The following is a 27,630-nucleotide window of genomic DNA, read 5'->3' on the forward strand; positions in this document are numbered from 1 at the left end:
ACTTGCATTTAGAGTTTCAAAGCATTTGTTTGAAATCGATGTTGAACGCTTTGAAATCATGATATGACGTACGTTAACTCTGTATTTTTATACTTGAAGAGTAGGGTTCATTAACAAAAAAGTTCGTTTAATACAAAATTATCAACGTGTGTACAAACCGTAGTATTTTGTGTAAACGGACGTTGTATTCTATGTAGGGATGGCCTTTTGTGATCCGTAGATCAGGAACTTACAGGAAGATTATGTTAACGATGCCTTCGACCAGCATTGCTATATTATTTATATCTGACATGAACCAAAGGTGACAAAAGCCTGTGAAGTGGAGAATATTTGGCAGTAAAATCGCCCAAGTTTTCCATACAGATCATTTATAAATGCGATGTAAAATATGTGACAATTGAGTTTAAGTCTTGTAGCATTTTTATTAGAAACATAGGCACACACGGAAATTTAAACACTCTAGGGACTTTTTCTACTAGTAATGTATGTCTGCCCGGACATATATTACCAGGACAAAGTTATATCTTACAGAAAACCTTTAGGTAGAGGTAAGCGTACAAGGTACGTAGTACAGAATATAAGTGCAAGCTAAAACTCTTCAAAGTTCCAGGCATATTTAAACGTTGAAAATATGCGGCACAGCTCTATATTTTGATATTTGAAAACAAAATAGTAGTGCATATGAATTAACTTCACATTCTACATGATACTTTTTTTCGAAGCGTAGTCCCAGAAACTTATTAGCAAAAGCAAAACAGACAAAAATGACATTATGCAGATTTTGTATCTATAAAATAAAATACTATACCTACCCATGAAAAAAAATATACCGAGCCAAGTTATTTTTTTGGGGAAAAAAATAAAATATTTTACCTACCTACCTACCCTGTTTCAAAACATAGGGTCGGAAAAGGGCAAACAAACAATATTTTAATTTAGGCCTTATGATAAAAAAAACTTATATATCTAATATGACATATAAATAACATTGCATAAAATCTTTATATTTACCAGAATTAATAAAACTTGAAACAAACTTATGAGGCTCCCGCATGGTCAAAAACAACTGCGACCTCTGGGCTTTTTAGAGGCGACTTCCGACCTGAGGGCCTTCTAAAAACGACCTGCGACCTGTAAAATTTGGAAAAAACGACCTCCGACAGACTTCCGTCCTCTTGTGTTGGGAAAAAAACTACCTGCGACCTGTACATTTCCCTTAAAAACGACCTCTCGACGAATTTAAAAGAGACCTTGCGACCTGAGGGGGGTACCCTGTGGAAGCCTCACTTATAAATTTATGCTTTTTGGATCATTACAAGTTATCACTTTAGTCATTTCTCCTTCTTGTCAGATGAATTTCTTAATCTGAATTTCTTTTAACTTATGATGAAATTTTAGTATGATGGTTGTCATCATTAGATGCTAAGAATGCTTTGAAATAAACTCAATTTAGTCTGCTTTTTATTTAATCACAAAAAGATTATTAACTTCTTTCAATACAAATGATAAAAGTTATCCAATGTATTGTATTTGTTTGGTGACTGGGAGGATAAGAGTCATAATAAAAAAGAACATGTGTTGCAATGCTTGTACTAGTTTTTACTGTCAAATAATGTTTTCCAGATCCATGCCAGAGATGAAGGGGGTCCCCCAAGGACAGGGACAGCTTCAGTACTGGTCACTATAACAGATGCTAACAACAAAATACCAGTATTTCCAAAACAGGTCTACACTACTAACATTCAGGAAAGTAGGTGGTCTAATATTTTCGAGCTAGTTATGTTTCATCTTGATTTCAACAAGTCTATTATAGTACAATCATTTTTAGATCTATTCAGGTTATTTTTAGACTACCCAGTAGCTGTTATTAATTTATGCAAAAACAATGAATATTTTCAAGTATCTGAAAAAACACTAAACAGCAAGCAAAATGTCTGAACATTATACTGAATTTACCACCAGGAAAGTATATGAAATGAAACTTAACATCCTTAAAGACACAACATCAAAATTATTGTTTAAATTCTTACTCTTGTACAATTGCAACAACTATAATACACTGTGGTAGGCTTAAATCTGATAACTACATGAAATACATTTGTATTCACATGCATTAAAATTACAATATAATTTATTTCCTCTCTATCAGATATACCTGATATTTTAATTGGTTTACATTTGACTGTTTTACATTACTAGGTGTTGGTATTGGAGCTATAGTTGACACAGTGACAGCCACAGATCCTGATTCAACCAGTAGTCTTGTTTACTCTATACTTAGAAGTTCTATAGTAGCCAGAGATAGTAATGGTGCTGTCATTAATTCTGTCTTCCCTTTTGACTATAGAGTAAGTAAAAGCATAGACATTAATATCTAGAAAAGGCCTCTGTGGCCTATTGGTCTAATCAGTCCAACTACTGTATCACTAGCCTGTCAACACTGAGATTGTGAGTTTGAATTTTGAATGTAGTAATTGCATTTAACCCAATCTTAATTGACTAGGATTGACTAAAATGCTTGAAATTGATGAATTTAACATGGAAAGTGATGGGCAAAAAATTAGTGGAGTGTCTCCCCATCATGATTTTAAGTAATAAACATGGTTATTTCCCTTTAATGTCATGTATTCGAAAAATTTCACAAAATGAGAAAACTACAAATAAAAAGTTCAGCATTTTTTCATAGTACAAACATTAGAATATATGCAGAATACTATATTTACTGTTTAATGAGATTTTAGTGATGTAATAAATTTGAATTGTATTCAATTATAAGTTACATTGGACCTCTATTAGAATATAGTGTTAGTCTTTAATAAATTAAGTGAGCCTTAGTGGCCAAGTGGTCTAAGTATTTCTACTACTGTAATCACTAGCCAGTCAACACTGAGGTTGTGATCCCCATTTTTGCTGATTCACTTGACTCAAAAGTCTCGTTTAACTAGGATTTTCAGTTTTCCTATCGAAGGTCCATGGTTTTCTATGGGCACTCCTGCTTCCTCCACCAAAAAAAATCTGGCCCACACATAATTGCGCAAAAGTGGCGCTTAAAAGTGGAGTTAAAACACCAAAAATCAATCTTTAAAAAATGTTGTTTAACAAAGGTGAATATCTTTACAACAGGATGCTTTTACCATTAACAATGTTACTGGATTGATTACTACTGCACTGAAGTTAAGTCGGGATGCAGCAGCTACCATTGACTTCAATGTCCAGGCACAAGATATAAATGCACAGGAGCCTTCACCTCAAACAGCCACAGGTAATGATTATATTGAATCTTATAGTATTTTATGGTAAGTGGGGATGCTTCAGCCACTATTGACTTCAATGTCCAGGCTCGAGATATAAATGCACAGGAACCTTCACCTCAAACAGCCACAGGTAGTTATTATATTGAATGGTAATTTGACAGTACACAGAAAAGTGTGGTTAACACAAAAAATTTAAGACATTTTATGTTCCATTGATTACCAGTTCTGTGTCCTTAGTTTGAGGTATTTAATCAAATCTGACCACATCCTAAACAAAGCTAAATATCTTTTAACAAGGTCTTTTAAAATAGGTTATTTACTGCAACTATACACAAACTACAATCTAAAATCATGTTTGGTTCAGAACATTTCAATGTCTTTTGGAATATAAAATTTACATTAAGATATATACATGGGAATCTCTGTATGAGGTTTGTCTGCTATATCACAGATGTCTATACTTTTAAAGTAACTTCATCTTTTAACTAATCAGCTGATGTTTTGATTACACTTTTACTTATACTTTTATTTCAGCTGATGTATTGATTACAATTCTTGCTGATGCCTCGGTTGATCCATACTTTGCTCCACCATGGACAGTAGTTAATCCCAACTACAACTTCAGGATATCCGAGGAAACAAATGTACAGACAATGTTGACAACATTGATTGCTACAGATCCCGCCATTTCTGAAAATGTTGAGAACTTTGAGGAAGTACCAGGATCAGATATAGGAGATTATTTCAGTGTTGATAGAACCACAGGTAAGAATGGGTTGACACACCTGTAAAATATTTAAAGTATTCGTTTATTCTTCCTGTGGAATTTTGGTTTAGAAATATGACTGATAAGTATAGTAACAATAATACTAAACTCCCAACTAAACAAAAATTCTGACATTTAAGTGTTTGATTTATTAATTAATATTTTATAATACTACACTCATTACATGTAAAAGCAAGCATTTTGTTCTGTTCGTATTGATGGAAGTAACTCTATTATTTATAGAATTATATTTCTTTGTTCAAAAATACATACTTCCCTCTGAATGAAATTAACATAAAACTTACCTTATAATTACATTTCATTTGTAGGTCAAATTCGGATAAAGAAAAGATTAGATTATGAAAGCTTGAATAACAAGTTTCTAGAATTAGGAGTGATTGCCATTGGTACCCAAGCTCAAACTACAGCCTCAGTCACAATACAAGTCACAGATATCAATGATAATGCACCACAATTTCTGGCCAGTGTAAGTAACTAATAAATATACAACCTCAGACTGAAACCTCAGTGAATATAAAAGTTACAGATATCAATGATAATGCACAACAATTTATGGTCAGTAACTTAGGAATACCCAACCTCTGACTGAAACCTTAGTAACTATACAATTATATCAATGGTAGTCAACCACAGTTTCTGGATAGTGTAATTTATCCATATGCAACCTCAAACTGAAACCCAAGTGACTATTAAAGTTTACGACATCAATAATGCACCAGTTTCTAGCTATTATTAATAACGTATAACTTCTCCATTCTCTACCTCAGATTGAAACCTCTGTGACTATACAAGTTATGAAGAAAATCATGTCTACACCATATGTCAGCTTCTAAATTGTTGAAAACAAAAATAAAAACACAGGCAACATTGTCTCCCCCTTGTCCACCCTAGAAGGCAAGATATAGTTTTTTGTTGTTATTGTATTGTTTGAATACTGTCTCCACATCATTTATCGCATGTCTCCTTTTTTTTATTTATAATTTTTTTTACAGGTAGGTACTTTGTATGCTTTAGACCAGAATGTCAATTGTCCTTTTATAAATATACCTTTGTTAACAGTAATTGACATGAATAAATGGAGATGTGTTGTAAAAATCAATAATACAAAAACAAAACAAAACCTAACAATAAGAAGGGGTAATCTGTGTCTTCAAAGAGGGACAGTTTTCTATACAATTTGTCAAGCTTCAAATCAACTTGAGTTCTTTAGTTTGTCTATTCCAGATAAATGGAAATACATGCTTCCAAAAGGGTGCTAACAGTTGATCTGAAAAACATATTTCATTTTAGAAAACTAAATTTTATTACAAAATTGCATCAAAACTTCAACATGTATTTCTCTGATTTGAACAGGAATATTCTTTCTCTGTGGATGAGGATAGAGTGTACCCAACCCAGGTTGGTAACATCTATGCTTCAGACTTGGACAGTGGAAGTTATGCCAGCGTCCAGTACTCACTCACAGGTCAGGGAGCTGGAGATTTCTTAATGTTTACCAGTAGTAAACAGGAGGTTAGTATACAATATAATTCTAGATAGTCATTGTGATGCAGCATGTTTAAAAAAGATTTTGTTCAGACTCATATAATGTATATACTGTGTCAACAAATACATATGTTGTAGCATTTAACTTTAACTGATTTTCTAAAGCAGCTGTTATAAAAAAAAAATGTCTTCTGGTCTATCCACAAAACATTTATAAAAATATACCAAACTTTTTAGGTCCTAAATCTCAATGATAATCTTTTTTTGTCCGCAGGGTAACATGTTGCTGGGGACAACATGTTCATCCATGTTAGCGCTTCAAAAAGTGTTTTATTGCCCTTCTAACCTGGATAGATAAGATATGTGCAACGCAGGGGACATTAGTTACAGTTCATTATCAAACATATCAATAAATAAGTGCATGTTCTATATGTAGGGCTTAGTCTTCATCAGGCAAGGTACAAAACTGGACCATGAAACAATCCCAGTTTATAATCTACAAGTTGTGGCTACTGATAATTACCAGGCTGACTCTACAGCAGAGGTTAAACAGACCAACACAGCTGAGGTAAGCAAAAGGGAACTCATTATAGAAAAGGTCATTCAGACCAACACAGCTGAGGTAAGCAAAAGGGAACTCATTATAGAAAAGGTCATTCAGACCAACACAGCTGAGGTAAGCAAAAGGGAACTCATTATAGCAGAGGTTAAACAGACCAACACAGCTGAGGTAAGCAAAAGGGAACTCATTATAGAAAAGGTCATTCAGACCAACACAGCTGAGGTAAGCAAAAGGGAACTCATTATAGAAAAGGTCATTCAGACCAAGCAGTTAAGTGAGAGAGGGAAGGGTTGGTGACTGATTTGTTTTGGGAGTACATGACAGCAGAGGTCAAACAGATATTCTGATCTAAGGTTATTTCTTTGATTCAAGACAGCAGAGGTTAAAAAGACCAAAAACTGTTTGTGTGCAATAGGGAGAGGTTATAGAGCATATTCACAACAGCAAAGGTTAACATACAAGTGCAGTGAAGATTAGGGCATTAGTGAGAGTTTTTCAATGTGGAAAACATCCAGTTAAAACAAAGATAAATTTAAAACAGGGGATGTTTATAATGATAACAGTTACTATGTTTAAAATTTGGAATTGAATAAATTTGAAAAGAATAAATATTGTTATATTTTTAATTATATTTGGTTAAATTTATTTCCAGTTGACAATAACTGTTCGAGATGTGAATGACAACACTCCAGTTTTCAATGGTAACTACTCGTTCTTCACAGTGGAGAGTTACGAGGTTGGACGAGTGATTGGTATGGTAACAGCTACTGATGGAGACCGTGGACTCTTTGGAGAAATTCTATACACTTTAGAAGCGATGGATGAACTTGATGGTAATGGACAAATTATGTTTTTTTTTGTGTTAACTTTGAGATATATTGTATGTATCAATTTCAAATCTTTGGAGAAATTCTATACACCTTATAAGATATGGATGAACATGATTTCATGTTTTATTGTGTTTATTTCTTTGAGATTTAATTTTGTCATGGATTCCATCAAATCAAGACCAAGTCAATCATAGTGGTTTTTTACTGAGATGATGTGATCTAGTATATATATTTCTTCACCTCTGTGCTAAATAATGGTTTAAAAATGATGAGTTGTACCATGAGAACAAACTTAAAAGTGCTGAGCAGTCACTTCAGTTTGAGGATATTTTGAATTTATATTTTTACCTACTGAACATTACATTTTTTGTTTCACAATACTCAGCTTCTGTATCCAGGAATTTTATTTGGATTTGAAATTTTATTTTTTATGAGATTTAGCATGACTTTCTGACCTGATAATAATTAGATTTTTTCTAGCTTCTGAGCATGCTAATAATTGCACTACATAGTGTGCAATTCCAACTGTTCTTTGTTTTATATGATATGTTCATATATGCTGTGTCTGACTTACTCATGAAAGGCAAAAATCATATTTTGTTATTTTCAATTTCAATTTGAAAAAAATTTAATAATTAAACTAATTCTTATTTAAGACTTGCAGAGATTTAGTGTACATCCTGATAATGGAGCCTTCAGCAGTAAATCATCTTTAGAAGGTTTGTCCAGGAGAAGTCCAATACATTTTAAGATAATAGCTCAAGATCAGGGTTCACCTCCTAGAATTGGGGTCACTTATGTTGAAGTAAATATCACCAGTGGACAGTTGGATGATGGATTACCCTACTGGACTCGTCCAGCACCAGACACAATACTACAAATACCAGAGGCAGGTTTATTTATATATTTCCACCATGACCTTATCAAATTTACTTGATGGAAGGTCAATGATACAAACCTTTTATTACATTAAGTTTACATAGCAAAATGTTGGAACAAGACAGACTTAAAAGTTTGTTTTTCAAATATTGTTTTTAATTGATTGAGATTCTATGGAAGAAAACATGAAAGGCACTCTAAAGAACATTCCCTTTGTATTATGTTTGTTTCAATAACAGTCTGTGTTATTATACCTGATTGCAATGAAAAGCAGTTTAGCTAAAAAGATATGGTAAAAAACATATATGAGTTAACCTAAGTCTGTTGAATGTAATATATACGATATTAATACAGGGTCAAGACAGTGGAAAAGTTATTTACACATGTAAAGCTACTGCAGTCACTAAAGGAGCATCAATTGATTACAGTTTTGTGTCCAGTTCTGACCCAGACATTGCAGCATTATTCTCAATCAACAGACAAAATTGTGAAATCAAACTAGAAAAGAAACCTGACAGAGAATTCAGAGAGATTTATGATGTGAGTTTTATAAAGGTTCTAAATCCAGAATTCAAAGAAATATTTGATATACAGCTGGTACATACAACTTGTCAGATTTTTAGCTCACCTGGCCCGAAGGGCCAAGTGAGCTTTTCCCATCACTTTGCGTCCGGCGTCCGGCATCGTTAACTTTTACAAAAATCTTCTCCTCTGAAACTGCTGGGCCAAATTGAACCAAACTTGGCCACAATCATCATTGGGGTATTTAGTTTAAGAAATGTGTGACGTGACCCGGTCAACCAACCAAGATGGCCGCCACGGCTAAAAATAGAACATAGGGGTAAAATGCAGTTTTTGGCTTATAACTCAAAAACCAAAGCATTTAGAGGAAATTTGACAAAGGGTAAATATGTTAATCAGGTCAAGATCTATCTGCCCTGAAATTTTCAGATGAATCAGTCAACCCGTTGTTAGGTTGCTGCCCCTGAATTGGTCATTTTGAGGAAATTTTGCTGTTTTTGGTTATTATCTTGAATATTATTATAGATAGAGATAAACTGTAAACAGCAATAATGTTCGGCAAAGTTAGATTTACAAATAAGTCAACATGACTGAAATGGTCAGTTGACCCCTTTAGGAGTTATTGCCCTTTATAGTCAATTTTTAACCATTTTTCATAAATATAAGTAATCTTTTACAAAAATCTTCTCCTCTGAAACTGCTGGGCCAAATTGAACCAAACTTGGCCACAATCATCATTGGGGTATCTAGTTTAAAAAATGTGTGGCGTGACCCGGTCAACCAACCAAGATGGCCGCCACGGCTAAAAATAGAACATAGGGGTAAAATGCAGTTTTTGGCTTATAACTCAAAAACCAAAGCATTTAGAGGAAATTTGACATGGGGGGTAAATATGTTAATCAGGTCAAGATCTATCTGCCCTGAAATTTTCAGATGAATCAGTCAACCCGTTGTTAGGTTGCTGCCCCTGAATTGGTCATTTTGAGGAAATTTTGCTGTTTTTGGTTATTATCTTGAATATTATTATAGATAGAGATAAACTGTAAACAGCAATAATGTTCGGCAAAGTTAGATTTACAAATAAGTCACATGACCGAAATGGTCAGTTGACCCCTTTAGGAGTTATTGCCCTTTATAGTCAATTTTTAACCATTTTTCATAAATATAAGTTATCTTTTACAAAAATCTTCTCCTCTGAAACTACTGGGCCAAATTAATCCAAACTTGGCCGCAATCATCATTGGGGTATTTAGTTTAAAAAATGTGTGGCGTGACCCGGTCAACCAACCAAGATGGCCGCCACAGCTAAAAATAGAACATAGGGGTAAAATGCAGTTTTTTGCTTAAAACTCAAAAACCAAAGCATTTAGAGCAAATCTGACATGGGGTAAAAATGTTTATCAGGTCAAGATCTATCTGCCCTGAAATTTTCAGATGAATCGGTCAACCTGTTGTTGGGTTGCTGCCCCTGAATTGGTAATTTTGAGGAAATTTTTGCCGTTTTTGGTTATTATCTTGAATATTATTATAGATAGAGATAAACTGTAAACAGCAATAATGTTCATCAAAGTAAGATTTACAAATAAGTCAACATGACCGAAATGGTCAGTTGACCCCTTTAGGAGTTATTGCCCTTTATAGTCAATTTTTAACCATTTTTCGTAAATCTTAGTTATCTTTTACAAAAATCTTCTCCTCTGAAACTACTGGGCCAAATTAATTCAAACTTGGCCACAATCATTTTTGAGGTACCTTGTTTGAAAAATGTGTCCGATGACCTGGCCATCCATTCAAGATGGCCACCACGGCTAAAAATAGAACAGGGGTAAAATGTAGTTTTTTGCTTATAACTCTGAAACCCAAATCATTTAGAGGAAATCTCACAAGGAGTTAAATTGTTAATCAAGTCAATATATATCTGCCCTGAAATATTCAAATGAATTGGACAACCGGTTGTTGGGTTGCTGCCCTCCAATTGGTAATTTTTAAAGAAATTTTGCTGTTTGTGGTTATTATCTTGAATACTATTATAGATAGCGATAAACTGTAAACAGCAATAATGTTCATCAAAGTAAGATCTACAAATAAGTCCACATGACCTAAATGGTCAATTGACCCCTTAAGGAGTTATTGCCCTTTATAGTCAATTTTTAACAATTTTCATTAATTTGGTAAATTTATGTAAATTTTTACCAAATATTTTTCTCTGTTACTAATGGGCAAAGTTCATTATAGATATAATTGTAAGAAGCAAGAATGTTCAGTAAAGTAAGAACTTCAAACACATCACCATCACCAAAATACAATTTTGTCATGAATCCATTTGTGTCCTTTGTTTAATATGCACATAGACCAAGGTGAGTGACACAGGCTCTTTAGAGCCTCTAGTTTGGTTAAATCCAGCTTGCTTTCTATCTTTCCATTTGAATGAATACACCCTAACCTTTTTAACACATAGATATTCAGTTTAACCACCATTAGTTATTGGTTTAACGTAGATGGGGGATGTGTCACAGGGCTTTTTTTCAAGCTACAGGTTGTGCAAAATTGTCATATTTTTCATAGATTATTCATGGAAAACACAATTTTGTGTGATACACTAAAAGCTAAACAATAGAATTTTAAGATAAAATATGAGATGATTTATCTTATAATGTTTAACTTTCAAAATATGTAAAGGAAAAAGAGGGTCAAGTGATCATTTCTTGCTACAAAACAAAATATGTAATAACACATTCCAGTATAAAAGTCAAATTAACTTAATTATCTTCCCTAATTGTATATTGCAAACTTGAAAAAAATTAATCAAACAAAAAATATTCTGTTTGTAAAAAAAAAATGGTTGCAAAAATATGATAATACACATAATTGACTTCATTCAGATGAAAAGTCTTAACATATTAATGACATTCTTCTCTCCAAATTTGCACATTTCAATAAAAGATCTAGACTGATTGTTTTCTGCTTTTTTACAATCCAAATGACGGAAGACATTTGAGGTTTCTAACCTGCTGTGCAGGACCCTCATGGGTTATTAAGAATAAAAACTTTTATCCTTTTAATGTAACAATAATGTCCTAAAAGGCCCCATACTGCACCTTCTACTTGCATACATTACAGAATGTTTACACATCAACTGAAGTTGTTTTATAATATTGTTTTATTCTCTTTTGACAGTTGATTATTGTGGCTGAAGATACTCTGAATTCTACATTGAGGAGTTCACGTAAACTGACAATTAGACTAACTGACGTGGATGACGAGATTCCATCATTTAAAAACTGTCCTGATAGACAGGTATGAGAAAAAATAACAACAATTTACAACATCCTGGTCTCAAAATTTTATCTTTTATTAGAAAACCTTTACCAGAAAATTATGATATTTCTTAGCATGTTTGGATCAGAATTGACGCAAACATATTGTATTTAAAATTTTGGAATTTTTAGTAAGCTTAGATGGTAGTGAATGATATTATTAGCTCACCTGGCCCGAAGGGCCAAGTGAGCTTTTCTCATCACTTGGCGTCCGTCGTCCGTCGTCCGTCGTCCGTCGTCGTCGTCGTCCGTCGTTAACTTTTACAAAAATCTTCTCCTCTGAAACCACTGGGCCAATTTTTACCAAACTTGGCCACAATCATTATTAGGGTATCTAGTTTAAAAATTGTGTCCGGTGACCCGGCCAACCAACCAAGATGGCAGCCATGGCTAAAAATAGAACATAGGGGTAAAATGCAGTTTTTGGCTTATAACTCAAAAACCAAAGCATTTAGAGCAAATCTGACATGGGGTAAAATTGTTAATCAGGTCAAGATCTATCTGCCCTGAAATTTTGAGATGAATCAGACAACCCATTGATAGGTTGCTGCCCCTGAATTGGTAATTTTAAGGAAATTTTGCTTTTTTTGGTTATTATCTTGAATATTATCATAGATAGAGATAAACTGTAAACAGCAAAAATGTTCAGTAAAGTAAGATCTACAAATAAATCAACAGGACCAAAATGGTCTGTTGACCCCTTTAGGAGTTATTGCCCTTAATAGTCAATTTTTAACCATTTTTCGTAAATCTTAGTCATCCTTTACAAAAATCTTCTCCTCTGAAACTACTGGGCCAAATTAAACAAAACTTGACCACAATCATCATTGGGTATCTTGTTAAAAAATTGTGTCCGGTGACCTGGCCAACCAACCAAGATGGCCGCCATGGCTAAAAATAGAACATAGGAGTAAAATGCAGTTTTTGGCTTATCACTCAAAAACCAAAGCATTTAGAGCAGATCTGACATATGGTAAAATTGTTTATCAGGTCAAGATCTATCTGCCCTGAAATTTTGAGATGAATTGGACAACCCGTTGATAGGTTGCTGCCCCTGAATTGGTAATTTTAAGGACATTTTGCTGTTTTTGGTTATTATCTTGAATATTATTATAGATAGAGATAAACTGTAGACAGCAAAAATGTTCAGCAAAGTAAGATCTACAAATAAGTAAACAAAACCAAAATGGTATGTTGATTTCTTTAGGAGTTATTGCCCTTTATAGTCAATTTTTAACCATTTTTCGTAAATCTTAGTTATCTTTTACAAAAATCCTCTCCTCTGAAACTACTGGGCCAAATTAAGCCAAACTTGGCCACAATCATCATTGGGGTATCTAGTTTAAAAATTGTGTCCCGTGACCTGGCCAACCAACCAAGATGGCCGCCATGGCTAAAAATAGAACATAGGGGTAAAATGCAGTTTTTGGCTTATAACTCTGAAACCGCAGCCTTTAGAGCAAATCTGACATGGGGTGAAATTGTTTATCAGGTCAAGATCTCTCTGCCCTGAAATTTTCAGATGAATCTGACAACCTGTTGTTGGGTTGCTGTCCCTGAATTGGTAATTTTAAGGAAATTTTGCTGTTTTTTGTTGTTATCTTGAATATTATTATAGATAGAGATAAACTGTAAACATCAATAATGTTAAGCAAAGTAAGATTTACAAATAAGTCAACATTACGGAAATTGTCAATTGACCCCTAAGGAGTTATTGTCCTTTGTAGTCAATTTTTAACAATTTTCATAAAATTTGTAAATTTTAACTAACATTTTCCACTGAAACTACTGGGCCAAGTTCATTATAGATAGAGATAATTGTAAGTAGCAAGAATGTTCAGTAAAGTAAGATGTACAAACACATCACCATCACCAAAACACAATTCTGTCATGAATCCATCTGCTTCCTTTGTTTAATATTCACATAGACCAAGGTGAGCGACACAGGCTCTTTAGAGCCTCTAGTTTATGACCAAGTCACTATGGTAAAAAGGATAGGAATAAGAATCAATTTGGTTTCAGACAATTTTAAATATGTTACAATTATTTCAGTATGCGGATCCCCCACCAGAACCTGCCACAGTCGTGGAACAGTCACCACCAGGGACATTGGTGTTTACAGCTAAGGCCTGTGACAAGGACAGTAACCCACTATTCAGTGACTTCAGATACAAGTTTGATGTAAATCCACCTAACTTCACCCACTGTAAGTTTGATAGAGATTTGTAAAGGGAGGCTATGTAAACCCACTATACAATACCTTTGATGTACATTATTCCTTAAATTAATGGCCTGAGAAGGTCATAAGTTAAATTTCAGAAAGAAAGGCAAAAGATACCAAAGGCACATTCAAAGTCATAAGTCAAGAATATACTGACAACACTATGGTTAAAAAAGAAAAAGACAAACAGACAAACAATAGTACACAAAACACAACATAGAAAACTAAAGACAAGCAACACCCACCAAAAACTGGGGGTGATCTCAGTTTGGTAAGCAGATCCTGCTCCACGTGTATTAAAGTATTGTATTTAATCATTCATCTTATTTGGAAGAAAATATATATATATATAGATTATATTTCTCAAATAAATTTCAGGTTATCGAAATCCATCTTTGTATTTCCATGTTGATGAGTTGTCAGGTCAGGTGACCACATACAACAACACTATTGACCGTGAGAGGAATTGGCCAACAATTATTGACCATTTTATACTCTGTATCAAAGCTGAGCCATATTATAGTGGTGGTCGTAGGAAGAGACAGATAGAGAATGTTAACTGGAACTATGTAAATACAGACCAGTATCTTTATTTGAGGGTCACAGTACTAGATATCAATGACCAAGCTCCTTATTTTAACAATACAGATACCATAACAACAGGTAGGTCATGTGACAGCCATAGAGGTTATTTGAGGGTCACAGTACTAGATATCAATGACTACTAGTAGCCTCCATATTTTACCAATACAGATACTATTACAACTCTTTGGAAACAACATGATGTGAACTTTAAAAATAAAATGCCTTTGATAAATGTTCTCAGGTTAGAAAAAGAAAATTCTTCTAAATATAATGAACTTATAAATAACACTTTCATTCATGATTGTCAACACTGAGTTTAAGTTGTATTTGACTAAGATAGCCAGTTTACCTTCCAACAGTCTGTGGCTGTTTACTCCAACTTCCCATCAATAAAAACTGGCCACAACAACGTTAACTAAGATTTAGTCAATAACATTGAAAGTATTAATTAATTATAAGTGTTTTTAATCATTAAGCATGGATTTAATTTGATATTTCAGCTGTTTTAAAGTTCCCGACGCAGGATGATGTAATACATTTAAAAGCAGAAGACAGGGATTCTGACCTGTACAACAAAATACGTTTCACTGTCACTTCTACCATATTCCCCAGCTTGGGACGAATGTTACCAATAGATGGAGCTTTCAGTGTGAATCCAGAGACAGGCATGATCAGAGTTGGAATGCCAGCTTATATTGCCTTCACTGATGGTCATTTCTTGTTGAATGTCAAAGCAGAAGATCAGTTAGATTCTACAAAAATGAATTCTACACAAATTAAGGTATTTTGTCTGCCAACGATATTCAAATAGTTACATGTAATTCATTCTATTAGGTATGATTGTTAATAAGACATATCTACCAAAGACAATAAGGACAAGGATTTAAAACAACTACACCTAAACTACAGGTTTTATAATAGAAAACATCATAATAGTATTACTCGATTTATTTCACTTGACTGGACGGAGTTTAACCGGTTAGCTCATAATAAACCAGTCCATCTATAGATTGGTGTTTTAGGATAAACTCATCAATGAAGTTTCCAGTCATTCTTTTGTAAATCCCTTTGATGACACTGATAGGTGATTAAAAATTAGTAATAATTATAGCGGCAATCATCCTTATCACACGTATCTACAAATAGACTGTCCTTATGCAAATTAAAACGTAAGCCCCATCCGATCAGTTGAAATAACATTGGTAATAGGCTGTGGAAATTTTTTGTATTAGGTTGATCAGATTCTAAATGAAAAAGTTTGGAAATACTTCAAATTCAACCTTCTAAAGTAAACTAATCTATATACGGTAAAGCAGGTTATTTTCACGGGTATAACATTTTGCGATTTTCTTCAATAGGGTATACTAGTACAAAATATTTTGGCGGTTATTAGTTTGGCTGATTCAAAACTTTTATCAATATTTTTGCATGTGCCGTTTTAAATTGTCAGAATTTATTTGGCAATTTTGTTTTTTTTGTGAAGTTGTTTGATTTTTTTGTGTTAGCAAAGCTTGATGAAAGAAAACATAAATAAGAAACAAGGGGTATTAACTTTTTAGGTTTGTCAACATTTTATACTCATATTTTCAATCATATTTCATTGGTTGGCTTTTATTAACAAACTGACTATTATTAATTACAGATATTTGTTGCTAATGAAGCCAGCCAAGTAAGATTGGTAGGACAAACCAATGATCTGTCAGACCCTAGTGCTACTGCTGACAGTCTCCTGGAGTATGTACACTAATATTTCACTTAACAATTTTTCAATTCATACATAAACCATGAACTGTTTTTATTTGTGGAAAATAATTTTCAATGTTTAAAAATTGTCAAAAAATGAAAATCACATTTTTAAGCCACACGGAAGCGGAGGGGACATTTAGTTTTACCCTTGTCAGTCCTTCTGTCCAGCCCGTTAGTTGCATACGTCCAAAACATTTGTTTCAATTCTTTACTTTTAGTTTGCCTCAACCAAATATAATGAAACTAAATAATGCTTATGCTCACCAACGTTATGACACTTATACACAATGCTTATTGTCTCGACTTCATGAACCTGCTTCTGTATGTGGAAGTTGATCATGCATATTTACAAGAGGGGACATTTGTGGCTCATAAACACATTTTCCATTCATTTATGTAAGATTTTACATAAAATAATTTGTTCGTATTGCAAAAACATAGAAATGGCTGTGATCATTTCATAATTAGATTAAAATTATTTTTTCATTTTTAGGTATTATTTGATTTGTGTACCTAGTGTGCTCAGATATACACCAGAAAATTTCAGTGATAATTGTTTATATAATTTTTCATGAATATTGTCTTTTATGTTAAGAGTGATGGCAGATTGTTAGATTGATATAAACTTTTTATATGCATTTTTCAGGGAATTAAGTGCAAGGGGAGGTAATACATTTCATATTCAGAGAACTAAGATCCAGTATCACACCACACTGTCTGGTGATACAGTTCATGCACAGTAAGTTCTCAACAGGCTTTATATAGTACCACATACAATTAAATAAGATTTATATTAAAGTGTCAGAACATTTTGACAAGTTCAGTCTGCACCAAAATCTTTTCTTACTTTTCTAGTCTGAAAACAGATATTTCGACATTCACCATATTGACTGAAACAAAGGTTTGCAAAAACCTACTGATCTAGTTACTAGGTGCATGGTACTACACAGCTACTTTTGCATAAGTACTATTTCTGTACTAAAATTATGTAGTACTTGAAATATTCAATACTATTTCTTTACTTTAAAGTTATTGTAATATTTAGGTACTTGTTTTTTACAGTAATTGATTTGTACTAAATATTTTGGTACAGAAATAATACAATATTCCATGTTTGAAAATCATAATTTTAAGAGATTTGAAATAGAAAAACTTTCAAAATGCTGAAAATGTAACGGTAGTAACCAAAATTCTGTAGTAACTAAATTTCAAGTACAAATTAAGTACTGTAAAATACAGGTACCTAAATATTGCAATAATTTTAAAGTAACAAAATAGCACTGAATATTAAAAGTTCCAGTACTACAGATTTTTAGTACAGAAATAGTACCTATGCAAAAGTAGCTATGTAGTAGATTAAGGTGCAGACTGCCAGCTTGAAGCAGATTTATACCACTAAAAGTAGAATTTTAGAAAATTTCAGAGACATTGATGAGCTTATTGAAGTGAATAACTTATTTAACAATAAATCATAATATAGTTGACAACAGTGTGTTATAGTCTCTTTAGAGCATTAACATTCATTTTCAAACCTATATAACCAAAGTACTTTACTGTTTCAGGACAGATATATGTTTTGTTGTGATTAAGAATGACAGAGTGTTGGACTCACAGCAAGGAACAGCTGAAATATCATCTTCACCATACTCAAATATCTTATCTAAGTTTAAAGTGGGGGATGCAGGGGTGAGTTTACATTAAATCATCACCATACACATTAATTTGGTCTGCCATCCAATCCATTGTATTTATTTGTCCCTGAGTCCACACATTTTATATGTTAAAAAAATATGTGGCACAGATGGCCATATGGACTGAAGATACCAATTTGCCCATATTAAAGTGCCATAAATTATTTGTTATAATTTAACTAACTGCAAAATCGAAAAGTTTTTATTGATAAGTTTTTATTTATTGATTGATACAAACAAACAACAATGCTTCCAAACTTAAAAACAATATCCCTACTAGGGAACACATAAAGAGAAGATAATTGGATATCATAAAAATATTAACAATTTTAAGCTATTTTACAGCAAAAATCTTTTTTTTTTAATTTTATTTTGAATTATGACATACATATTGTTTAATGATTGAAAGAAAAATACAGAGTGTTAAGTTGTAGACTACTATTCACCATAGTTATTACAAAGTGGTTGTAAGCAATTGAGAAAAAAACCATACTGTATTATAGGCTATAAAAAGCCCTTAAATGAAAAATAAGAAACAGTTCAAATGAGAAAATTAAATTAGAACAAAACAATTAACATACTATAAAACAAATTAACAGTCTTGAACCAAAGGCAATCACTAAATACAGTATTTAATTTTGAATAGGCAAATTAAGTGTGTGGTGGGGTTAAACCTATAAACCTTGGACAGCAGTGTAACAGCACAATTTAAGAACCACCTGTAAAAATTAGTTGCAATGATTTTCTACTCTGTTTAGAACACTTAGAACTATAATTAACCACTTCATAGACTTACTTGCAAATTACCAAGAAAAACTGATTGTATGAGTACACGGTGTGTTATATTAATATTTTTTCCAGCCCTGTGACACTTCCATCAGGAAACCACCTATGATGTTTATTGTTTGTTCTGACCAATATATATGTGTTTTTGTCAGCCATGGCACCCTTCCGCCTGGAAACCCCCTATGATTTTTTTTGTTTGTTATGACTGTTATATTTCTGTTTTCAGCCGTGTGACCCTCCTACCAGGAAATCAACATATGATGCCTACTGGTGGATATTGGTAGCCTTTGCTATTTGTATGTTTATAATTGTCCTGGTCCTTATTGTATTAGTGGTCATTTTCTATAGAAAGTAAGTATACAAACTTAACTGGTCAAGTTACATAATAATTTAAAAAGATGTAGAAACTCAAGTTCAAGACAATCATATATCCATTTTATTTTAATTCTGAATTAAACAGAGGTTTGTATAAAGTGAAAAATATTTTTGTCATGAAAAAAAACCATGATTGGAAGAAAAGTGGGAATATCACTATTTTTTTCTTGATATATCACTAATTTGTAAGTCCTTGTTTTCCTCTCTTTTCAGTATCCTTGTTAATTATCTCCCCTTGGACATATTTTTCACACACGTTATTTTTTGAAAGTTTACAAGTCTATGTGGATAAGATTTAACATAGATATTTGTTTATTTACAGTTACAGACAGTACATGGATACAAGAAAGCAATGTAAGTATTAACACATCAGATTTTCAGATTTAGTTCCTAAGATTTAGTTACCATCAAACAAGCTATACAGGTTGCCTCTATTCAGTTGAAACATTTATTGTCAGGCCACCAGCTTCTTGTCCTGTGTTAGTAGCACTTTTGCATTTTGAACCTCAATTCAAAGGTGACCTCTTATAATGTCAGTTTTCTCTGGTCCCAAAGTGACCTTTATATACAAGATTTACTGTACATTTAAAATAATTTTTTGTTTGTAGAGTCACAAAAAAAGTAATTATAATGTAAAAACAAATGGTAGGATACTGATTTTTCTGCAATATGAAATAGTTTTGGTAAATGACTTACAATTCAATATACCGGTAGTTAATAGAACCTTTCATAACATTTGTTTTTCCAAAATCATATTTGTTTTAGTTAGAAAAATGAATATTAAGAAAGGTTAACCTGTGTCAAGATTTTGAACTTGCTTTCTTTAATTTAATAGTTGAAACCTCTAGAAAAGGAAAATTCCGTCTATGAACAAAAAGTTTCATATGAGGGAAAATAAGAAAAGTACTATGTCTTTTACATTATTAATCCAAAGGCTAGTTGCTCAAACTGTTAGTTAGGAAAAATTTATATTTCTGGACAAAAAAAGCTCTTATCAATGTACAACCATATCTTTGTTATTTTCAGATTTAATACAAGATTGATAAAAGAGGGAAGATTGTCTCAGGAATTTTAATGTGTTATTGAGTGCTACTTATATGTGATACAGAACTCAGTTTAAACAACATGGATTACTTCTATTAAATCAGTGCCATTAACATAACAGAAAGTAGTAAAATGTAGAAAATATTAAAAAACAGCATTAACATATGATCAAAGACACTGAAGAATCAGGGATCTGGTAAAAATCAACTCATGCAATATATACAGTTTGTGATTAATGCTTTGTATAATGAGGTACACCCATTTTAGTTGGATCTTTACATATTTTCAATAAACTATTAAGTTATAATGATGACATTGTATTACATACAAGGTGTCCTGTTCACTTAACGAAACATGCAAGCAACAATCAATCAATCAAATAATCCTAATATGTTATTATTAGCTACTAAAAGTCCTTTTGTTTATAAATCTGAATGATATAAATCTTGCCAAGTAACCTTATACCATTCAGAATTAAGAATTAAGAAAAAAATAAATTGGATGTACTTATTTTCAGTAAGCTATACAGTGTGTCCTTAATTATAGATCTTGTTTGTGTGAGTGTAATTCTTTAAGATTTACTAGTAATCCTTTAATTTTTATGTTTTCACGTTGGATATATTACTGTGATAAATTATGTATCTGATGAATGAAACATTAAAATTGTTACAAATGGTTTTGTTGGTGATCAGAATTTAAATGTTTATTGTTATACCACAATAGCCATAGCAATGGTATATACACTCATTGTGTTTAGTACATCTGTCCATTTATACTTTTGTCTTTAAAATTTGTTTCAATTGCCAGACTACATCTCAAATTTAAAAAAAAAAAATAATAGCATTGCATGGTTGTATTTCTAGTGTTTGGTTTCATGTATTATGTTCAGGTGGTTTTGAAGTCGGATTTGTATATTGTCCTGCACATTAAATTTTCTCCCTCCAAACTGCAAAAACACTGTAATAAAGCAAAACACTAAAACATGTGGAATGTCTTTGGAAGAACAGCTTATTCCATCTGTTTTTGGTTTTAACTTGATAGTGTATATTGTTTTTGAAAGGTTTGTCTTTCATGTGATTGCATATCCGTGTAGCATAATAATTTGACGTTTTATATATACTTAAGACTTTTATGTATTATATTTGTACATGTATATGGATGTACATGATTATTGTTTTACACTGTATTTATTGTATTTTGTATAGATGTTTTGTACAAACATTCCAAAAAAATTATATATTTTAGTATTTTTAAGTTGTTTTTATCTAGCCTGTGAATGTCCATTTGGTGATAAATTTTCACGCTTCCTCATCTTATAGAATGAATTACATGTAACTATTTGAATAAAGCTATCAACATGAGAAGTAAAAAAAATAGACTTTCCAAATTGGCTTATAGTATGGACCTTGGGCCATTCACACCATTCTCTGACTGTCTTAAAATGGTCAATTTATAATCAGACACAGTCAAATGGTGCAGCATAGCCACTTTTATAACTAAATTGTAGTTTATCTCAAATTAAATATGCTTTTCTTACCTAACCATATCTAAACCAGGGTCGTATTTGCTAACATTTAGATAGAACAGTAGAAATCATGCTGATTTAGCTGAGATATTTCTGGTTTTGCGAATGATCTTGTACCAGGTTGATATCAAATTGAAACTATGAGGAACTGCTTTATCCTTTCATCAATAACATGTATAGAAGTAACTGGGGGAAAAAAGTGTCTTTTAGCTCACAGTTCTGAAGGTAGGTTCAGTTTTTGCCATCGCTTGGTATCTGTTGCTGTCCTTCGTCATCTGTCTAGTTAACTATTTCAAACATCTTCTCCTCTGAAACTACAAAAGGTGAATGATCCTTAGGATATCTAAAATGAAGTGTGTGTTTAATTTTCTGTTTCAGCAAAAAACATAGCTGCCATGTCTAAAAGGAGTAGGTCCGGTAAGGACCGATTTTGGCCTCAAATTTCAGTTTCATCTGACGAAAGATTTTGACCACTTTTTAAACACTTAAGTGTCTATTTCATATGATACAATTAATTTATGTGAAAGATTTTAACTTATTTAGTCATAAAAAACGATCCGATTCTGGCTCAAATATGAGAAATCTGCCAAATATGCGAAAAAATGTCACTTTTCAGATGGTTTTTGTCAAAAACGAAAGTGGCCGCATCCGTGTTCATCCTCAATCTGTATATATGTTATGTATTATCATTAAATACAACTTCCATTTCAATATTTTGGATGAACACGAATGCGGCCACTTTCGTTTTATACGGAAACCGTCTAAAATTTAACTAAAATGCTGGAATTGTGAAGATTTCAGTAAATTAGCATGAATTAATGGTGCTAGTTCTCAATATATGTGCATTGTATTGGCAAAAAGAGCCCATATTTATGTAGCAGAACCTTTCTACTATCCTATAAATGACTAAAAGTTTACATTTTAACAATTTTGTAAAACTGCTATATTTTGGGGCCAAAAAGGGGTCTTACTGGACCTACTCCTTTAAACATAGGGGTCAAATGCAGTTTTTGGCTTTTATATCAAAAATCAAAGCATTTAGAGCAAATCTGAAATTGGTAAAAGTGAAGTTCTATCAGCCCTGAATTTTTCAGTTGAATCTAATAACCAATTGTTGGGTTACTGCCACTAAATTGTTAATTTTAAGGAAATTTTGCAGTTTTTGGTTATTATCTTTAATATTATTAATGATAAAAATTAACTGTAAACAGCAAAAATGTTCAGCAAATTTAAGTAAGATCCATAAATAATTTTATATGAACAAAATTGTCAATGGAGTTATAACACAATTTGTTTATCATGTTTTCTTACTTTAAAAAATCCTCTCCTCTGAAACTACAGAACCATTTCCAACCAAACTTTAGCTGATTATCCTTAGGGTATCTTGAAGAAAGTTTGTGTTTTATTTTCTGGTTCATCAAAAAAACATGGCCGCCATGGCTAAAATAAAACATACGGGTCAAATGCAGTTTTTGGCTTATATCTCAAACACTAAAGCATTTAGAGCAAATCTGACGTGAGGTAAAATTGTTCATTATGACAAGTTCTATCAACCATGAAATTTTCAGATGAATCTATTAAACCATTGTTAGGTTGCTGCCACTAGATTGGTAATTTTAAGGTCATTTTTCAGTTTTTGGTTATTATCTTGAATATTATTAGTGATAAAGATAAATTGTTAACAGCAAACATGTTCAGATCTACTTATAAGTGAATATGACCAAAATTGTCAATTGATCCTGTAAGGAGTAATTGCATTTCAAAGACAATTTTACACAATTTGTTTTTCATGTTTCTATCACTTAAAATCTTCTCTAAAACTACTAAAACAATTCCAACCAAACTTAAGATTTTGTTTTTTGTCCCTGGATTTATGAGTTTTGAACAGCGGTATACTACTGTTGCCTTTATTAAGTACCTTAGGGTATCTGGAATAAATTTTTTGTTTCATTTTCTGTTTCGACAAAAACATGCCTGCCATGGCTAAAATAGAACATTATATAGGAGTAAAATGCAATTTTCGGCTTGTATCTCAAACACTAAATTATTTAAAGCAAATCTGATGTGAGGTAAAATAATCATTAGGTCAAGTTCTAGCAGCCCTGAAATTATGAGATGAATCTAACAACCCAATGTTCACTGGGGTAAAGCTGATGACCGTAACTGCATTCACGGTCATCCCAAGATGTCGGATGAAAAATTAGGTCAGTTTCTGTATTGTCTGTTAAAGTGTTTCTATATCATTTTCTTTACAAATCATACATTGAAACGATGTAAATTTATAAAAGAATCACTCGGAAATCACTAATTACTTCCGAGAAATGTGCATGAAACGGGAAATTCGATTTGAAAAAATCGTTAAGATGACCGTAAATCATAATCAAAATATTTTCAAGATGACCGTAACATAAAACAAGGATGACCGTGATTGGTAAAAAGATGACCGTAACTTGTAAAGGATGACCGTAAATTGCATATTTCTCGTAAACAATGAAATATTTATTGATATCGACGTTAAAATTTTAACACAAATTGACAGCGATACGACGAAAATTTGAAGAAACATGAATGTGTCCCTAGTACACGGATGCCTCATCTACACTATCATTTTCTATGTTTAGTGGACTATGAAAATGGGATAAAACTATAATTTGGCATTAGAATTAAAAAGATCATACCATAGGGAAAATGTGTACTAAGTTTCAATTTTATTTAACTTGAAGCTGGACAAACGGACAAACAAACAGACGGACGGACGAACGTACGCACAGACCAGAAAAACATAATGCCAATAAATGGAGCATTAAAAACATTAATAATACATACGACTATTTGGTAATCGAGCCCATGTGTATGGTTCCAGAGGAAGCAGATTAAAATCTTAATTTGTATTGATATATGCAGGCGGAAACACTTATGAAATAGAACAAAAGAATCGAAGCTCTGTGTATATCGAGAAAGCGATAAATCTTAACTGTAATGTTTGATATAGCAGGGACATATATACACATATATATGTCTCTGGATATAGTAACAAAATTTTTAAAAGTTAATAGAAACAAATAAAACGACAATTTTCTTATTTTAAAAACACCATTTGCATAAGTTTTCAACGTATCTATTACATAGTAATGCAAAACAATAAGATATCAAGTCGACGACATGGTTCTTATCGGGGCCTTTTATAGCTGACTATGCGATATTGGCTTTGCTCATTGTTGAAGGCCTTACGGTTACCTATAGTTGTTAATGTTTGTGTCATTTTGGTCTTTTCTGGATAGTTGTCTCATTGGCAATAATAACACATCTTCTTTTTTATATATAGTATCTATAAGTTGGATGTAGAAAATGCATAACCTCCGATTTTTTTTTATCACGGACGGAGAACATATCAATCTTTTAGTTCAGAAATTTTCGTGTATGTCCTTCCATTATGTGAATCAAGAAAAAATTCCCCAAAACAGGTAACGATTGTATCGAAACGAGAAAAATCGAGTGCACCTTTTTATGTTAGGGCATGTTTGGGGTGAATATTTTGTCTTTAAAACGTACAAAGCAAGAGTATTTTATACAGCATCTCGCTTCAGATTCTATCATTATTATATATCAAAGCTACAGATTGACTCTATAACGTAAAAAAATGACAGTACGAAAAGATGAAATATGTTGGTCAAGTGAGATACCTATCTAACGAATCACAAAAACAGAGTAGGTGTGTTCGAATAGCTATTTTTTCTAAAAGTACTTGACGACAGTCTTTTACTTTGGATGATGAAAATGGATATCTTCGAAAAAATATGATTTTCTTGTGTGTGATAACTAGGGTTTATAATCTGCAACCACTGAAAATGTTTAGTCTGCCTTTCCACGAAATATTTAATTAGAATTTTTTTAAATGCTTAAGAATTTTCAAAAATTCCATCTGACATCCGAACAGACAATATTTTTAAGTTGAATCAATGCAGACAAGATCATTAACTAATGCTCATTAGCTAGTAGATACATTTGTCTTTTAAAATATAACTGACATATAACGATCCAGGGCCGTAACTAGATGGAGGCAAATGAGGAAAATGCCTCATGTTTGAAATTTAAAAAAAGGAAACAAAAACTTGTCTTCATGTCAAAATGTTTTCACGGCAAGTGTCTTGCAAGCAGCAAGTTCTCTTCACTCTCTGTTGTCACCCCTGCATGTAATTCGTGATCCACTTTTCTATTTACTTTTAGTTTTCAGTGTTGATGGTCTTTTGTTTGTGTCTTATCTGTACCCGGGTTTGTCTTTTGTTCATTTATTGTCCTACTTTATGACTATTCTAAGTGTTGATTTTCCTTTGTAAATGTGTGGTTTGGCAATGTTGCATATCCACCGATGTACAGACATTGTTCGAGAACATATTTTAAGAAGATACAATGCTATTGGACACAGAAACATTGGTCGTTTCTTCATGGAGAATTGAACTAAATATCAAAAATACAAAACTGGCTCTTTTTGTAGATAAAATTAGATAGCTGACATGTTTTTACATTGAAAGGTTAAACTTGCTTTAAGTCGTGTTCAGATCATTTAACAGAAAATAAAGGAAAATTGAGTAAACGTGCACAGGACTTCGACGCAAACAAAGTCAATGCATAGAAAAAATACATATTATCAATGGTCAGGTTTTTATTTCTGTTCTTCATCTTGATAGTCGCTGAAGGGTCTTCCACAATGAAAGAATCAATAATACCATAAAGCAAGGTCAATATGGTCCCTAGTGTCGACTCAAGCACTACTAGTACTTAAAGTATAATACTGCAGTGCACTGTCACTATATTTCAATCGTCAAAAAAAAAAATCACCAAAGTCTAAAGACAATACAGGCAGATCCGGTATTAAGGATTTTGAGAATTACGATTTTTGCTTTATCTTACATATCGGTCTTTTAATGTTAACCCTAAAACCTAAAAATCTTCAATTACAATGAATCTATATATTTCCGTTGAGACCAGAAAATTGTCAAAAAAATTAGCTTGTTAAAAGTTAATTGTGTTTCAATGTAAAAAATCGTCCGGGAAACTCTCAGAATGCATGATTTTGCATGATTTTTCTCAAAGCTTCTGGGGGCCTTGAGCGGCCCCCAGACCCCTCGCGAATATATTTTGCCTCACTTTTAAATCAGGCTAGTTACGGCCCTGCGATCGATCGTAATGGTGCTATGTGGATAAATTTATCAGTTTTGAAGAGCAAAATTGGCAGAGCGTCATCCCTACAATGGCTTCCATTTCTACGATTGTGAGCATGAACTGGCGTAATGGGGAGATAATTGTGAAGAAGTGGAATCCTGACTGTATGAATAAAATTTCTGTATATATACAAATTGACAACGTTCTGCCTTGTGATACGCTTTTTGTACAATACTATTTTAAGGATCTACTTTGCTGGAGCTCACCTTCACTAGTTTATTCGAATGATATTTTCAAAATGTTTCTGTTATTTTATTTGCACGACAAAATGAAAGACGATATAATATCAATGGGTGTACATGCAATTTTTTGGCATTTTTAAAAATGTGTATTTATTATATGTCTTTTAAAGGAATCCCAGAAACAAAAACAAATCTTTTGTCGAGCAGTTGAAGGCTGTGCACCGCATTTTTTTTTCATTATGCTTGTAAGGTGTCATTTTATCGCGCTTTTGTAGCATGTTTTCCCTTCCTGTTCATTTGCATGTCTTTTGGCAAATTCATTTTCAAAATTAAACCCTCTACTGTAAAAAATATACGTATGGTAATCTTTGCATTTGAAGCACGTCTTATTTTCTTCTACCTATAGGATAAAACTCTCATATTAATATGTGTATACCAACATGATTAATCATTTGATATAAAAAGATAGTTATATAAATACGGATATTTCTTAGAATTGAGGGTCATCCTTTAAAAGTTACGGTCATCATTTACAAATTACGGTCATCTTAAAAGCAGTTACGGTCAGCCTTGTTATGAATCGCTGATTCTGTTACGGTCATCTCGATTGTGATTT

General features: G+C 32.5%; 1 protein-coding gene across 1 annotated transcript in view; it reads left to right on the forward strand.

Annotated features, from left to right (window-relative positions):
- The window catches only part of LOC143046864 (cadherin-87A-like), a 59,265-nt gene extending 37,932 nt beyond the window's left edge, over positions 1-21,333 (forward strand). Inside the window, exons 23-42 of the mRNA XM_076219924.1 lie at positions 1,624-1,750; positions 2,200-2,348; positions 3,124-3,262; positions 3,789-4,019; positions 4,350-4,507; positions 5,395-5,553; positions 5,963-6,256; positions 6,741-6,921; positions 7,575-7,807; positions 8,152-8,337; positions 11,497-11,616; positions 13,689-13,842; positions 14,236-14,520; positions 14,943-15,223; positions 16,085-16,176; positions 16,835-16,927; positions 17,751-17,874; positions 18,892-19,016; positions 19,363-19,394; positions 20,067-21,333. Of these exons, the coding sequence (XP_076076039.1) occupies positions 1,624-1,750; positions 2,200-2,348; positions 3,124-3,262; positions 3,789-4,019; positions 4,350-4,507; positions 5,395-5,553; positions 5,963-6,256; positions 6,741-6,921; positions 7,575-7,807; positions 8,152-8,337; positions 11,497-11,616; positions 13,689-13,842; positions 14,236-14,520; positions 14,943-15,223; positions 16,085-16,176; positions 16,835-16,927; positions 17,751-17,874; positions 18,892-19,016; positions 19,363-19,394; positions 20,067-20,083 (3,180 nt within the window). The 3' untranslated portion in view covers positions 20,084-21,333. The remainder of the gene's footprint in view (positions 1-1,623; positions 1,751-2,199; positions 2,349-3,123; positions 3,263-3,788; positions 4,020-4,349; positions 4,508-5,394; positions 5,554-5,962; positions 6,257-6,740; positions 6,922-7,574; positions 7,808-8,151; positions 8,338-11,496; positions 11,617-13,688; positions 13,843-14,235; positions 14,521-14,942; positions 15,224-16,084; positions 16,177-16,834; positions 16,928-17,750; positions 17,875-18,891; positions 19,017-19,362; positions 19,395-20,066) is intronic.
- The last annotated feature ends 6,297 nt before the right edge of the window (positions 21,334-27,630 follow it).

Source organism: Mytilus galloprovincialis, chromosome 9, assembly GCF_965363235.1.
Source record: "Mytilus galloprovincialis chromosome 9, xbMytGall1.hap1.1, whole genome shotgun sequence".
NCBI lineage: Eukaryota > Metazoa > Mollusca > Bivalvia > Mytilida > Mytilidae > Mytilus > Mytilus galloprovincialis.